We start from the raw sequence: 17,407 nt of genomic DNA, 5'->3' as shown, positions 1-17,407 counted from the left end.
TGTTCCACTTTAAAGTTACCACTTTACTGTTACTGTAACTTTCATATATTTAGATTATTTAACATTCGATTACTGAATTCATGCTTCAACAACCCAAGTAATGCTAAATAAAGGATTGAGGCCTTTTTTTATATTCTTGATTTTTGAGCATTTCCACTCGATTTAATTAAAATTATAATGGTTTTACAAGATTCTGAGATTTTCCCAGTTCCCAACTGTACCTGGAAGTTCAGAGCACATTGAATGCACTTGTAATTTTTTCTTTTCTTTCCTTTCTTTCGTCAATGGAAAAAAGCCAAACTCTGTAAAATAATTTTAAAGAGATTTATTCTCAGCCAAATTTGAGGACCATGACCTGGAGCCACTCCCAAGAAGCCTTGAGCAACTGGACTCGCTGTGGCTGGGTTACAGTTTGGCTTTATTCGGTGTTCAGGGAAACAGGGGTTACAGGTAAAGTCGTAAATCAATACATGGGAGGCATACATTGGATTGGCCCAAAAAGGTAGGCCATGGGGGAGGGGGCTTACAGGTTATAGGTGGATTTAAAGATTCTTTGGCTTGTAATTGGTTAAAGACATGAAGCTTTGTCTAGAGGCTTGAAATGTTTTAAAATACGGAGCTGTTATCAGAGATAAGCCACAGGACATAGATTTGTTGTGTAAATTGAGGACCTGCAGGTTTGTCTTGCATATGCTTAGGCCTGTTAATGGGTTACAAAGGATGTCTCAAAGAAGGGATGGGGGCATGATGAGGCATGTCTGACTTTCCTCCTCCTGGCAAGCAATTTAGTTTTAGGATATTCCTTTGGCCACACAGGGGTCCATTCAGTCAGCCGGTGGGTGGGTGAGTCTTAAAATTTTATTTTAGTTCACAATTTATTTATTTTGAGACAGAGTCTCACTCTGTTGCCCAGGCTAGAGTGCCATGGTGTCAGCCTAGCTCACAGCAACCTCAAACTCCTGGGCTCAAGTGATCCTCCTGCCTCAGCCTCCTGAGTAGCTGGAGTACCTGGGACTACAGGCATGCACCACCATGCCCAGCTAATTTTTCTTTATATTTTTTAGTTGTCCAGCTAATTTCTTTCTATTTTTTTAGTAGAGATGGGGTCTCACTCTTGTTCAGGCTGGTCTCTGCCCACCTAGGCCTCCCAGAGTGCCAGGATTACAGGCCTGAGCCACCACGCTGGGCCACTTGTAATACTTTAGACTGGTGCTTTTTTTTTTTTTTTTTTTGAGACAGAGTCTCACTCTGTTGCCCAGGCTAGAGTGCCATGGTGTCAGCCTAGCTCACAGCAACCTCAAACTCCTGGGCTCAAGCGATCCTCCTGCCTCAGCCTCCCGAGTAGCTGGGACTACAGGCATGCGCCACCATGCCCGGCTAATTTTTTATATATATCAGTTGGCCAATTAATTTCTTTCTATTTATAGTAGAGACGGGGTCTCGCTCTTGCTCAGGCTGGTTTTGAACTCCTGACCTCCAGCAATCCGCCCGCCTCGGCCTCCCAAGAGCTAGGATTACAGGCGTGAGCCACAGCGCCCGGCGGTAGACTGGTGGTTTTTTAAATGTTCGTCTATATTACCCGCCAAAAGGACAAACGTAGGTAACCCCTGCAAAGTCTTTGAAAATTGTAGGGAATAGTTTTTTCTCTCTAGCCATCAGATTGAGATAAGGAACTGGCAGGCCTGACACTATAAGGAGTCATAAGACCCAAACCAGATAAAACAGAAGGTGGTGGAGAAACTGATCCAAACCGGCTAGAACTAAGAAGGCCATAAAAACTGATCTCAGGTTACCCTCACAGCTACTTATGATGCATTATAGCATACTAAAGGAAACTCCCACAAGTACCAGGGCAGTTTACAAACTCTCAGAAGTTACAGTATGTGGTTTAAAAAGAGGAGGAACCCTTGATTGTGGTTAAAAAAGAGTCCCCACCCCTTTCTCAGAAATCCAATTAATAGTCTGTGGGGTAACTTAGAAATGTTAGACTGACCTAAGGAGATTGCTGGCATAAGAACCTCTGCGGATGTAACAGTCTGCATGGGTGTGGCTGTTTTGTTTTCCCAGTGGCCGGGACTTTCTAAGGGCCGGAGGAACTGAGAACAAGTTTCTCTCCTGGGGCAGAAAACTGCTCCCGGAACTGCTCCAGGAACGCCCAACCAGCTTGAAAACAAGCCTGGCCACATTCCCAAATTTAAGTTCTTGTGCCACGGGGCCCTGAAGACAAAAGGCCTCACCGGAGTGAAGGAAGTTTCCGCATTACTTCGCCAGGACCCGGGGAGTCGAAGTCGTTTCTGCAGAGGGCGGGTAAGTGCAACCTCGGGGATTCTATAATCAGGTAGCAATGGGGCAAAATCAGTCTAAACGTTCTGAATATATTCCGCATTTGCAAACTCTCTTAAAAAATTCAGGAGTGTATGTAAAGAGGCAGAGTTTTGAGGAGTTGTTTTATCTGATTGCAAAACACTGTGACCGGTTCCCTCCCCCGGGACCCCTGGAGCCACGACAGTGGCGGCTGACCGTCCGCGCTCTGCGACGGGCCCATCAGCAAGGGGAAAGAATCCCTCTTTCAGTGTGGTCGTTGTGTAGTTTAATTTCTCTGGCGTTAGAGCCGTTGCTATCCAACTTTGAGTCCAGGGAAGGTGATGCAGAAGATAGGCGTGAGCAAGAGTTAAGTAGGGGAGAAGAAACTTTAGGTCAGGACATTGGTCCGGTCACCAAAAATGAGGATCGATGTGAGTTGCTGGCTGAGCCATTGAGTGAGGAAAATGATCCCTCAATTGCAGCTGCTAGTCCCCGTCGTGGATCCATGGACAGACTTGAGGGAAATTTAAGAAAGGAAGAGTTTCTTCTACCACCTCCTTTTCCTGGATCCCATAAATTACAACCAACTGCCCCTCTATTAGCAGATACAAATCCATTTCTGGCACCTCCTAAAGCTAAAATTATGGTGCGGAGAGCTTGTACTCCTCTTCAGGAAGGAATTAGGAGAGCCCAACTAGAGGGAGACCTTGAGGCTTATCTTTTTCCTGTAACTTTGACTGATGTTCCCCTAGATAATCAATATCCTCAGGGGGATGTACAATATGAACATAATCCCATTCCACTTAAAACTTTGAAAGAACTAAAGCAAGTTTGCATTTCCTATGGCGCTAATTCCCCTTATACCATGAGACTTATTCGAGCCCTGGCTGAAACAGAAAGGCTAATTCCTTGGGGCTGGAAAACACTTGCCCGAGCTGTTCTTACATCCTTTGAATTTATGTTCTTTAAGGAATGGTGGTCCCATGAGGCTTACCTACAAGCCGCTCAAAATGCAGCCCTAATCCCGCCAGTTTTGATAACAGAAGAACAGCTGACGGGTGGAGGTGCCTGGCTTGGGAGACAAGCTCAGTTACAGTATACAGATCAAGCTATTGTTCAGGTTCGCCTTTGTTGTTTAAAAGCTTGGGAAAACCTAACACCATCCTTTACTGAAGTAAAACAAGGCAGTCATGAGCCATATGAGGAATTTATTTCTAGATTGGAGGATTTATTAACTAAAACTGTTTCCCAGCCGGCCTTTCGTGAGTTGCTATTGCTAACTTTGGCTTTCAATAATGCAAATTCGGAATGTCAGCGCGCCTTGAGACCATTGAAAGCAAGAGCAGCCTCTATAGGAGAATATATTAAAGCATGCCAATATATTGGCTCTAATGCACACAAGATGCAATTGTTAGCAGAGGCTATTACTAAAGGGATAGGTCAGAAGTTATGTTTTAATTGTGGAAAACTGGGGCACACGAAAAATGTGTGTCATCAGACTCCTAAGAAAATGGATTTCAGTAATAACCAACCTATTTGTCCTTCCCCTGGATTATGTCCCCGCTGTGAAAAGGGGAGGCATTGGGCTAAGCAATGCCGTTCTAAATATCATGCTGATGGCCACCTCCTTCCCTAGTTGGGCTACAGGAATCAGGGCCTGACACCCCCATCCCCACCCCCATCCCCCCACCCCCGGAGAAAAACAACACGGGCAATCAGAATCTACAATACCCAGTGTGGCAGCCCCAAAACTCCCAATCAGTGATTTATCCCCCACCACAGCCAGAAGTGCTGCCTTAGACCTCCCATCTCACAATTATATATTATTATTGATACCATCTATGGGTATTTATAGGGTACCCACTTGTAAACTAAAATGCTCACCCCCCCACCACCAGCTGACTGAATGGGCCCAATATCCTAGGGCAAAGTTGCCTGCCAGGAAGGGGGAGGTCAGACATGCCTTATCATGCCCCCACTCCCTTCTTAGAGACTTCCTTTGTAACCCATTAACAGGCTGAAGGGTATGCAAGACAAACCTGCAGGTCCTCAATGTATGCAACAAATGGTGGCTTATCTCTGGTAGACAGTTTAAGTTAAAATATTCCAAGCCTTTAGACAAAGCTTCATATCTTTAGCCAGTTACAATCTAAAGAATCTTTAAACCCACCTATAACCTATAAGCACCCCCCCTTAGAGATGGCCCTCCTTTTTGGGCCAAACCAATATATGCCTCTCATGTATTGATTTGTGACTTTGCCTGTAACCCCGGTCTCTGAAAATGTATAAAACCGAACTATAACCCAGCCACGGAGAGTCTACTTGCCCAAGGCCTCTTGGCAGTGGCTCCAGGTCATGGTCCTCAAGTTTGACTCCAAATAAATCTCTTTAAAATTATTTTGCAGAGTTTGGCTTTTTTCCGTTGACACACTGGAGTGTTTGGGCCTATTCTTTTTTTTTTTTTTTTCCTTTGGTAGGATTGATTATAAGTAGAAGTAGTCTGACATCATAGGGTGTCTCAGTCCATCTAGATGTTATTGATTCGGATTATGAAGGAGAAATTTCTATCATGATGAGTTTGGCCATCCAATATCAAATACAAGCTGGAGACCACATAGCTTATTGGGAAAATAAACTAAGAGACATGAAACGTTTCAGGAGTTTTGTTTTTTTTTGAGACAGAGTCTCGCTTTGTTGCCCAGGCTAGAGTGAGTGCCGTGGCGTCAGCCTACATCACAGCAACCTTAAACTCCTGGGCTCAATCAATCCTGCTGCCTCAGCCTCCCGAGTAGCTGGGACTATAGGCATGGGCCACCATGTCCAGCTAATTTTTTCTATATATATTAGTTAGCCAATTAATTTCTTTCTATTTATAGTAGAGATGGGGTCTCGCTCTTGCTCAGACTGGTTTCAAACTCCTGACCTCAAGCAATCCGCCCACTTCAGCCTCCCAGAGTGCTAGGATTACAGGCATGAGCCACCACGCCCGGCCTGGTTTCAGGAGTTTTACAGGGCTATGCCTTGAAGGAATCTGTGGATATGTTCACAGAATAGAAGCTGCTCCCAACAATGGAGGCATTGTCAGAGGACACACTGCTGGCCATCACCTTGAGTTTTTTTTGCCAGGCAAAAGCTCGGTTTGGGTCCTTGGTGGAGAAGCTGATTAAAATGCCTGCCTAGCAGATAACATGCAACTGGAACTATCTTAAACTTCAGGCTATTCCTGCTTCACTCCTGACCACTTGTCTCTGTATTTAGAGAAGTAGATTAGAAGCCAGGCATGGTATCTCACGCCTGTAATCCTAGCACTCTGGGAGGCCAAGGCCAGCGGATCCTTTGAACTTGCTCAGGAGTTCGAGACCTGCTCTGAGCAACAGACCCTCATCTCTACTAAAAAAATACAAAGAAATTAGCTGGACAACTAAAAGTGTGTGTGTGTGTGTGTATATATATATATATATATATATATATATATATATATGAAAAATTAGCTGGGCATGTTGGCTCATGCCTGTAGTCCCAGCAACTTGGGAGGCTGAGGCAGCAGGATTGCTTGAGCCCAGGAGTTTGAAGTTGCTGTGACCTAGGGTGATGCCACAGCACTCTAGCCTGGGCAACAGAGTGAGACTCTGCCTCAAAAAAAAAAAGAAGTAGATTAGAGTAGTATACAGACTCAGTGTTCTCACTTTATACATTTTATCTTTTTAATTTGTATGATCAGCTAGGTCTGTTCTTACTTAGGACTTAACATGTTTATCCTAGAAAAATTTTGTAACCGTCTATACTTGTAGATAGAATTAGGTAAGGGTCCCATAGAAACCTCAATGAATGAACCGTATACATAATTCTTTAAGGACAACTATTTGCTGTAACAATAAATATTGATGTGGGATTTCACTTGGGGCCTCACAGTTCACGGGAATGCTGGAGGAACCCTGACTCCCACAAGGAGGCTTTGGCAGCACAGGAAACCGAGCATATTGGCAGACATTTATTAATGACCAAAAACCGCAAATGCAGTTAAAACTGAATGGAAAACATTTTCTAGACTCGTTGATACTGGGGCCGATGTTACTATGAACAGCTAAAAGATTCTGGCTAACTCATTGGTCTTTACAACAGGTCCCCACAGTATTCACAGGAATTGGGACAATGACTAATATATTCCAAAGCCAAAATATTTTAAATTGTCAGGTCCCAGATGATCAATCTGCCACCTGCAGCCTTAAGTGGCTGATATTGCCATTAATTTATGGGGCCGTGATTTACTACAATGGGCAGCTTTTGTTAGTATTCCTTCTCTTTCTAAAACAGCAAAACAAATTATGCTTAATATGAATTTCAATCCTTGTCATGGCCTAGGAAAAAGAGAACAAGGAACAACAACTTTTTTAGTTCATAAAGAACATTTGGCTAAACATGGACTAGGCTATCCAAATTTGGGATAGCAGCCATTGTTAAAGAGCATCACTACGCTTTGCCCCTTAAATGGATCACACAAGATCCCGATATGGGTTGAACAGTGGTTACTAAATCAAAAGCTTGGTGCCTTACAATCTCTAGTTGAGGACACCTACAAGCAGGTCATATAGAGGAGTTCACTAGTCCTTGGAACTCCCCAGTATTTGTGATCAAGAAAAAATCTGGCAAGTCGCATATATTAACAGACCTGAGAAAAATTAATTCCGTCATCCAACCTATGGGGACCCTTCAGCCGGGTCTCCCACCCCAACTATGATTCCTAAAGATTGGCATTTATTGATGATAGATTTAAAAGATTGTTTCTTTAGTATTCCATTACAAATTCAGGACAGAGAAAAGTTTGCCTTTTACAGGCCACTCAAAGATACCAATGGAAGGTGCTACCTCAGGGCATGCCTAACAGCCCTACTTTGTGTCAACAATTTGTCAACCTACCTTTGGAGCAATTGAGAAATCATTTTCTTCATAGTTATATTATTCATTATATGGATGATATTTGATTTGCCAGCCTCTCACGACAAAATGTATATCAATTGTATTCTGAAGCTAGGCAGTTGTTGCCTCAATGTGGTCTAATTATTGCAGAAGATAAAATTCAACAGGAATACCCATTTTGTCACCTAAGATCTCTTATAGACCAAAATAAAATAGTCCCTCAAAAAGTACAAATTAGAATAAGCAAATTGCAAACTTTAAATGATTTCCATGTAATCCTAGCTCTTGGGAGGCCGAGGCGGGCGGATTGCTCAAGGTCAGGAGTTCGAAACCAGCCTGAGCAAGAGCGAGACCCCGTCTCTACTATAAATAGAAAGAAATTAATTGGCCAACTGATATATATATAAAAAATTAGCCGGGCATGGTGGCGCATGCCTGTAGTCCCAGCTACCCGGGAGGCTGAGGCAGAAGGATCACTCGAGCCCAGGAGTTTGAGGTTGCTGTGAGCTAGGCTGACGCCACGGCAGTCACTCTAGCCTAGGCAAGAAAGTGAGACTCTGTCTCAAAAAAAAAAAAATGATTTCCAGAAACTGTTAGGAGACAATAATTGGCTTAGACCTATGTTAGGTATCCCCACTTATGCTCTAAGCAATTTATTTAATATAGTAAAGGGTGACCCTGATCTTGATCTCAATAGTCCTCGATAAATGACAGAAACGGCCAGGGAAGAATTAAATTGGATCCACTCTCACATACATAATGCTCAGTTATCTAGAATGGATCTCATGAAGGGCATAGATTTAATCGTTTATCCTTCAGAATACTCTCCCTTTGCTACACTAATTCAAGAAGAAGATATAGTTGAATGGATATTTTTACCACAGAGACAGCAAAAGCATCTTGTTACTTATCTAGATAAAATTGAACAACTTACATTTAAGGGCCACAACGGCTTAGACAATTAAGTGGTTAAGACCCTATTAAAATAGTGATTCCCTTAACTTTTTCTCAAATTCGAATGGCATATCAGCAAAATATAGACTGGCAATTGGGTTTATTTGATTTTGTGGGAACAATTGATAATCATTACCCAAAGAACAATGTTTATCTCAATGGATTTTACCTAAAATAGTGAAATCTGTGCCAATTCCTCAACCTCCTAATTTCTTTACTGACAGCAGCAATACTGGTTGAGCAGGATATTCCGGACCGATAACAAAGGTATGGTCAAGGTAGTGTTACAGGCAGTTGCTCAACTTTTGCAGGATGTCACCTCTCCACTGAATATTGTCTCAGATTCACAATATGTTGTTCCAGTAGTTCATACTATAGAGACAATTACTATCACATCTAATGATTAAATCTCTACTTTGTTACAACATCTACAATCAATAATCGCCAGTCTCTTATTTATTACCCATATTAGATCTCATACTCACCTTTCAGGGCCATTGGCTGCCGATAATGAGAAGATGGATCAATTACTTATTGGCTCAGTTCAAGATGCTATACAATTCCTTCAAGGGACTTGTATTATTAATACTAAAGATTTAGTTCAAAAGTTTAAGATCGCCTGTAATCCTAGTACTCTGGGAGGCCGAGGCAGGCAGATCGCTCGAGGTCAGGAGTTCGAAACCAGCCTGAGCGAGACCCCATGTCTACTAAAAAAAAGTAGAAAGAAATTAATTGACCAACTAAAAATTTATATACAAAAAATTAGCTGGGCATGGTGGCACATGCCTGTAGTCCCAACTACTCAGGAGGCTGAGGTAGTAGGATCACTTAAGCCCAGGAGATTGAGGTTGCTGTGAGCTAGGCTGTCGCCACGGCACTCACTCTAGCCTGGGCAACAAAGTGAGACTCTGTCTCAAATAAAAAAAAAAAAAAGTTTAAGATCACAACTAATCAAGCCAAACATTGTATCTCACTGCCCTACAAGTCAAATTATTAATCAACCCAGACTTCCCTCTGGAGTTAATCCCAGAGGACTTTCACCTAATGAACTTTGGCAGATAAATGTTACGCACATCCCTGAATTTGGTAAACTCAGTGTAGTGCATGTTACAGAAGATATTTACTCGGGCTTCATAATGGTCACTCCCTCCACAGGAGAAACTGTTCATCATGTACTTTCTCATTTATATTCTTGTTTCTCTAGTGTGGCTATTCCTGCTGCCATAAAAACAGACAACGGTCCTGCTTACTCTGCTCATGCATTTGCTGATTTCTGCTCATGCCGGAATAGTAAATGTATTACTGGCATTCCGTATAATCCTTAAGGTCAATCTATTATAGAACATACTCATCAAACTTTAAAAAAATATTCTGGCTAACAAAAAGAGGGAGGAGTTTGTACACCTAGAGATAGGATAAATCAAGCCTTATTTACTCTAAATTTTTTGAATATTTGAAAAGAAGAAACCGCAACAGCAGTAGAAAAACACTGGGAGAAGGATAAACGATCTGTCTCCCTTCCTCACCAGCCTGTCTGGTGGAAAGATGAAAGTATAAATCAATGGAAAGAAGGGTGGGTAATACTTGCGGTCGAGGATTTGCTTGTATTTTAACAGATGATGGCCAGATCAAGCCCTGCCATGAATAGGAAAAGAACATGGTTTGACATCCTGGATTGCATTCAGGGCAACTACACCTTTGCCCAACCTGGGATTCAAATGAAAGTGAAAATGTTGGAAGAGCTCGTGAGCCGCATTGAGGAGCAAGTCCATCGGCACCTGGACCAGCACAAGGTGAGATACCTGCATTTGCCTTCCACTGGAAGAACAACCTGCTGATGCGGGAGCTGCCCCTCCGCTGCACCATCCGCCTGTGGGACACCTACCAGTCCGAACCCGAGGGCTTTTCTCATTTCCACTTGTACGTTTGCGCTGCTTTTCTCACGAGATGGAGAAAAGAAATACTAGAAGAAAGAGATTTTCAGGGACACCAGGTGACCATTGAAACAGTGACTAGTCCTACTGGGGATGGAGCACTGCCAGGAAACCTTCTAGAAGGAGATGGTGCCTGGATTGCCTTTTACAAATTGAAATAATATTTTCAATATATCCGATTGCAAAAAGAATTTTGGAAAACAGAATGTTAAAGAAGAGAAACAGAGGACAGCTCTCCCCCCCCTCCCCGCCACCGCTGCCCGGCTGGCCACTGCTAGGTGGCAGTCCATCATCCACTTCCTGCCCGCTGCACAGCCATGTGTGTCCTGGCATCGTGGACACCGTGCTTCCTACGAAGCTGCTCCCACATCATCTCGCTGACCACTACGCTCAGAGGAGTTTTCAGTGGCTTTATGTGTTTTCAGCAACATATTTTTAAACTGCTAAATAAATAAACATCCCATCAAAAAAAAAAAATAGAGGAAATGGTGAAGATGACCCTGAAAAGGACGGTGATCTTTACTCAAAACAGCACTCCAAAAATGTCTGTAAATCTTATTTCTTGCTATTATCTCCATTATTCACAGTGGTTGGTGAGCCTTTGGCCCACAGTAATCAATATTAGGCTTACATTCTAAATCCTCCACTAAATAGGATTGTTTACTGAAGTGATACATCTTTCCCTATTTTCATCAGTGATTCCAATTGGCTTCCCAGACCGTATGATATAAGGGGTCTATTGTTCCTCCTTGAGGAGGGAACTGTCATAAAAATCATACAGTGGGCACTGAAGGCCCCCCAGTTTGTTTGGGGGCTGGAGCTGACTGCTTCCAACCCTCTCAACAGACATGGACGGTCATAGTCAGAAATCGTAGTGACACCAATTTCCAACTTACTTTGTTACCTTCCTGGACCTTTAATTTGGTTGCCACTGCTAATGATTCATTTCCTAATATGCCAAATTGTTGACACCTTGTGGAGGAGTATCACCATGGCTATCTGCTGGTCTCGTTTCCTTTGCTTTTGGACAGAGGCACCTCCAGACTATGAAAAAACAAAAGCAAGTAATTAATATCCCTCCAACCAATGTAATGACTGAACTGCCAAATTTTTTGTTTATGGTATTTACAATTGAAAGGCTACTGGAGATCCTGCAGCCAGTTCTAGCTAAAATGCAAACATTGAAAACTCATTTTGAACTGAAAAAAAAAAGGGGGGGGGTAATGGTTTTTTAAAATCAAACTGCCATGGAAACTACTTTACCCAAAAATTTGATCCACAGGGCTAATTAGGTTACCTCTCAGAGCAACTAAAGTTTGCCACATGAGCAAGTTCCAGTCTCATCAGAAGAAATTCAGATCCAGCTGTCTTTTACAGACTGCTGAGTTTGTGTTACCATTTCACGGGTAGGGTTGTAGGGTGAAAATCTATTAGAACTTTGTATGTGTGTGAGAGTGTATATGTTTAGGTATGTTTTGTGTATGTTCATGTGTTTGTGCTTACATGGTTCCGGACTGGCTTAAAAATAAAGTAGTGCTCATAAATCAAACCCAAATGCTTCACATGAATTTAGTAAAATCTTTGGTAAATAAGCTGGGTTACTATTAAAAAAATTAAAAGGTGTTATTAGGAAAGTAATAGTAGAAATGTTTTCAAATTGTCAGCAAACATTTGTTTTTGACTTGGTTTTACTGGACATTTTTATGTTTTTGAGGTGTCAAGATTTGACATAAATGTTATGAAAACATAAACTCAGCCAAAGACAAAATAATGTGTAATTTTTGATAAGTAAAGTAAATTTAATGTTTGGTCTAATGATAATCACTAAATCTGAGTTACCAACAAAAAATATCTATGTGTTTAACTTTAAGGTAAAAATGCAAATATGCCTAAGTGTCAGCAAATTAGAATAAATAAAACACCAAGTAGAGCAAAATAACAAACTTATGATCAAAGGTTTATGAAAACATTTTGATTTTGGTCTTTTAATCCTAACTGCAGATACAGTTTTACTTCCACCAATTCAATGTCTGTAGAGAGACACACAAAAGGTGTTTCTAACTCACTATCATCTAATATTAACATTACTGTTATGGATTCAAAGTTGTCCTAGAAGTTGTAGTTAGAAGAGCTTAAATTGGAAGCTTTAGTTTTCCCTTGGTCTTGTCCATTTTTGTCCTACTCTTTACAAGCTAGCCAGTTGTGTGTACATTATGTTGCTGTAACAAAGTTGGTGCCTAGGGAAAAAATTTCTAAATTATTAATTTTTGTATAGTAATTTAAGATAAAAAGTGAATAATGAGTTAAAATCAAAAGAGACTCTCAAAACAGTCTTACTCTTTATAAATATTGCATGTATTCAAGTTTACACCCCCCAAAAAATTGTTTTGAAACTATTCAGATTGTTTTTAAAACAGCTTAATCTTGATCCTTATGTAAAAAGCATGTTACCACTTTGTATCATTGTTTGAGGTGATAATGATTGGCAATGAAAATTTTTTCCTCAGTCTACAGTCTAGTGATCTTACATTGATGGGATTTAGAAAACTAACTTAAAATGAAGGCTTCAGAAGCAAAAATTTCTGACCTAGCCTTGTCTGCTTGCCTCTTGTACCAATTGTTCCCCTGAAGCTAGCCATAAAAACCAGAATCCCTCTACCCAAGGCAGGTTGTAAAGGCCAGAACCCCTTTTTCTGAAAGCTAGCCGTAAAACCTAAAATTATTCTATGTAAAATGGCCATAAGGTAATTATCTGACCTACTTTCACTACGTTTTCACTGTAAAACCTTATTTCAGAAAAGGCCTTGCCCTGCATCCATAAGGAAGGAATGCACACTCAGAGAGACCAAGCAGAATCTAAATATAAAAAGCCTTGCTCGTTCTGCCACTAAGCCTGTCAGAATTAGCTCATACCCTTTTTGTCAAATCATATTTCTACACAGCTGTCCATACTTTAAACATGAAAAAGAAATGGACAATTTCCCCTCCATCTTTGAGTGTTCATTCTGAAGGTGTCTGTGCGTAAGTTTTAATTCTTGCTCCTATTAATCCTATTAATCTTCATGTCAGTAAATTTTCAGCCAGTCTTTAGGGGAACAGTGGCCTTTGCACCCAAACTTTGGGGGCCAGAGACACTTTGAGCCCTATGATGTCAATAGATTTTGTTTTGGGATGTGATGTTTTGGAAGAATCTAATTAACTAATACCTTTAAACAGCATATTCTAAAATGTATACTATGTTTATAAAATTTAGAAGTGATGTTATATTTGTTTAAAATAACAAGTCTTATTGAAATACCTATTTATTTTTTCTTGGTAAGATTTATGAGTTTAAAATTAAAAAAAAAACAATAACTAAAACTGTATTTTGATCCCTGTTCTGTGTTATATATTTAATTTACAGGATATAAAAATAGTTAACAGAAAAGTAACTTAAACTAATAGCTGGAATCTAAGTGAACTGCTAAGATAAATAAGATAAATTAGGTAAATACAAATGAAGTTTTCATATAATTTAAAATCTTAAAGTCATTATGTTAAGTTAAAAATAATCATAAAATTTCTAGGTCATTATAAGATGAAATACTAGAACATTAGTTCTTAAACATAAGTTTAAGCTTATACCTTGATATCTTTATATTTAGGAATGCTAATAAAGTTGGTGACTAACAGATCAAAGTTATTATAACTTCCTAGGTATTTCTAAGAGTTGAGATTATGAAACTTCTAGATGAAAGGGAAACAATTCTATACAAAAATTTTTTTTGAATGTTATAAGACATAAGTATTAGTTTTGTTAAAAGATAATTTTGTTTACTTTATTGGTTGTTGAAACTACTATAATATGTAAATGATCATTAAAAATTAAGTGGATGTAAAAGTTAAAGGTTATAGAAGGTTTATAAAAGTCTTAACTTACATTCAAATTGGTTAAAATTAGATGGATTTGTTTATAAGAGTTTATTAAAATTAACTTTATCATTAATACACTAATACAATGAAATTTGGTTTTACTCTTTTAAACTAGATTGCCATATGATATTAATAGGAATAATAAAATATTTTTTATTCACCTTTTAATAAACTGCAAAAAGAAAGAGAAAGAAAGCAAGACAGATTCAGCCTCCTCATTAACTTGTACTTCAATTTGTATATTAGGTCTTTTTTTTTTTTTTACTTCTTTTATTATTTTTGGTTTTTTCTTTTTCTTTTTTTGGCAACCACTTGCAGAATCATGTCTATTAGGTCTTATACTTGTTTGACAAACTGAGTCTCTCAATAATAGAATTTCTGCATTTTAGAAAAATATTTGAATTATCAGTTTGGCTATAATTTTATAGTAACCTGCAATCTTGCTTCATAACAACAAAATGTCTTATGATGATTCATGACTTCCTGCTCTTTAAGTTTTCACTAAAATTTAAAGTTACTAAAATAACAATTCTAGTCAATGCATGTAATTCTATATATAAGGTATACAAAGACTAAGATGTTTTTAGTAAGAAAAATTATAAAAGAAACAGAATGTGTTCTTATTAAAATATATATATTTCTTTGTCTAATTCATGGGTTATTTAAAGATTGAATCAAAATTCATTTAGAAAACAAAATTCCACTTGTAAGAAAAAGATGTAAAAAGGCAATGCATATAGAAATATGTTTTTGGTAAGAAAGGTTAAACAGAAAGAATAATGTAAAGAAATGATCTTGCATGGAAGTTTTTGTTCTAAAATGATTGGTTATTTAAGAAAAGAGAATGTTAGGACAAAACAGAAAGTTTTAAGGTATGTTTTGTAGATAATGTATGGTACATGCTGGTTGGGATAAAGTTTATGAAAGGGAATTTATTAAGGAATTTTGTATATGGTCCAGTTGGCTATAATTTAAAACAAATTTTTTTTTTTTGCTAAAACAAAGATTTCTGTAGATACTAATTTACTCTTAATGAAATGACATGATGTACTCATTTTGATTCTATAACATTCTATAACATGTTTCCTTTTTTAAAAAAAAATCACTACAGAAGGTTTTTCTTTAATTTTGGTAACTGACCTAAAAGAAGCAAAGATTTTATACTTTATCAGATAATCCTAGTACTCTCTTTATTAGGTTTTGACTAACTAAAAAGAAAAACTAAACTTTAAAAGAGTTAAGGTTTACACCCATGTAACTTTATCACCTTTAGAATCTTTTGATGACTATCTTTCTTGTTTAGATAAATGACCCTTATTTTATAGTGGTTTGTGATTGTATTTGAACAAAAGTTTTAAGACTTTGATATGTGACAAACTTTCCAAAACTTAAATTCTAAATCCAGCCTTTGACCTTAAACTAGCTTTTTCTACATCAGGATCACTAAAGTCTAAGACAGACATTAGGTTTATTTGGTGTGTCAAAACCATCCAGGGAACATTGTCAAATATGAAATGGCATTTAACTTTCTTTGGAGTATACTTGTATATTATTAAAATATGTTCTAGGATTGTAAAATATTGAAATGTTTTGGTGTATATTATCAGTAATAATTATGGTTATTATATAAATTACTGTATGTCACAACATAATTTGGTTTGTCAATTTTCTCTAACCATGGCTAGTCCAAGTTTTATCATCTTTAAAAGAAATTCTTTTACTTTGCTTCATCTCAGAAAGTGGTTCTTTCTGGCTAAGTCCGAAGTTGGTTTCTTCAAGTAAAGTCATGGAAAGGACTGATAAATCGTCATGGAAAGGACTGATAAATCCACTTGAAGACTGGTTTCTGATAGCTTTGGAGATTATATACCATTGGACTAAAACAAAACAACCTTCCAGGACTTTAATTAGAAAACTGATACGACCATGAGTATAGCTAACTCAACCTCGTGAGACCAAACTAAATTTTTATAAAAAGACTCTTTATATAAAACATTTTTAATTCTTTTGTTTTCCAGAGTCCTGAAAAATTTTTTGTAAATAGCAAGTTTATCTGATCTCTGGGACCTTAGAACCATGAAATCTGCCAAAGCCCTGTTCAAATATCCTCTCTCTAGGCCCAGGGACTATCGTGGAAGAGTGGGTGTGTCAGATTGTAAGGGCCAATTCTGAGGGATGGAATTAGTTTAGACCCTCCAGATCAAAGAGGGGAACACAGAAGCCTAAAGGAATACTAACTAAAATAACTTTGTCTTTTGAGGCCACATGCTGCAGATATCCATCCCAATCATAAAAGTTTTTTTTCCTGCTTTCTATAGACTTAGAATTTCCTGTGTATAATTTTTATCAGTTATGGATTTATACAAAAGGAAATATAATGAGTAATTTATCAGCCACCTTACTATAAATTACTAGAGACTAAAGTCTCTAAAATTCCCTTCTCTTAAATGTTAATGGTGCTTATATTTGCTACAAGTCTACCACTAAACCCAAGAATATAGTACGTCAATACTTATAGGTAAATTAGTTTTGTAGCTTTGCCTTTGACATTTTGGATTTTATTCTTATGTCTCACCTAGAAGGTTTTAAAGTGTTGATGAGTGCCTGTCTGTCTCCAGTCCTGTTTGGCTTAAAATATTTAATTAGCTGTAACCCGCCTTTTGGCTCCTCAGTCCTCTTGGCCACAAGGGTCCCACCGAGGGACTGGATGGACCCGGGGCAGGTAGCCACACCACCCTGGCAACGGATGGGACAAAATGAAAGTTTGGCCATAGATGCTGCTTCTGCCATATTTTGGCCGAAAGGGGGAAATTGTGAACTAAAATAAAATTTTAAGGTTCACCCCCCCCACGCACACAGGCTGACTGAATGAATGGACCCCCTCGTGGCCAAAGGAATATCCTAAAGTTAAATTGCCTGCCAGGAGGAAGGAGATCAGACAGGCCTCATCATGCCCCCCTCCCTTCTTGGGGACTTCCTTTGTAACCCATTAGCAGGCCTAAGGGTATATTCAAGACAAACCTACAGGTCCTCAATTTACACAACAAATCCATGTCCATTTGTCAGGTGGCTTTTCTGATAAACAGCTCCTTATTTTGAAACATTCCAAGCCTCTAGATAAAGCCTCATGTCTTTTACCAATTACAAGTCAAAGAATTTTTAAACCCACCTATAGCCTGTAAGCCCCCCTTCGAGATGCCCCCCCTTTTCTTGCCAAGCCAATGTATGTCTGACTTTAATGACTACCTGTAACCCCTGTTTCCCTGAACTGTATGAAACCAAACTGTAACCCAGCCACAGCGAGTCCACTTGCTCAAGGCTTCTTGGGGGTGGCTCTGGGTTATGGTCCTCAAGTTTGGCTCAGAATAAATGTCTTTAAAATTACA

The 17,407-nt window shown here is 39.0% G+C and overlaps 1 protein-coding gene and 1 long non-coding RNA gene across 2 annotated transcripts; both read left to right on the top strand.

Annotated features, from left to right (window-relative positions):
• Nucleotides 1–1,804: 1,804 nt before the first annotated feature.
• Nucleotides 1,805–17,405, top strand: LOC142871471 (uncharacterized). Its single transcript, XR_012919725.1, has 2 exons — nt 1,805–2,307; nt 9,792–17,405. It is a non-coding gene; the product is annotated as an uncharacterized LOC142871471 (long non-coding RNA).
• LOC142871470 (endogenous retrovirus group K member 5 Gag polyprotein) lies at nt 2,306–17,405 on the top strand. Its single transcript, XM_076004049.1, has 2 exons — nt 2,306–7,493; nt 7,809–17,405. Exon 1 carries the CDS (start codon nt 2,345–2,347, stop codon nt 3,938–3,940), a length of 1,596 nt encoding a protein of 531 aa, XP_075860164.1. The 5' UTR covers nt 2,306–2,344; the 3' UTR covers nt 3,941–7,493; nt 7,809–17,405.
• Nucleotides 17,406–17,407: the final 2 nt, after the last annotated feature.

The sequence above is a fragment of the Microcebus murinus genome, chromosome 6, assembly GCF_040939455.1.
Source record: "Microcebus murinus isolate Inina chromosome 6, M.murinus_Inina_mat1.0, whole genome shotgun sequence".
NCBI classification, from domain to species: Eukaryota; Metazoa; Chordata; class Mammalia; order Primates; family Cheirogaleidae; genus Microcebus; species Microcebus murinus.
Note: the sequence above shows the minus strand (reverse complement) of the source record. Positions and strands in the feature narration are given on the sequence as shown.

Coding starts and splice junctions, on each gene's coding strand:
- LOC142871470 (XM_076004049.1), top strand. CDS start 2,345: ATGGGGCAAAATCAGTCTAAACGTTCTGAATATATTCCGCATTTGCAA.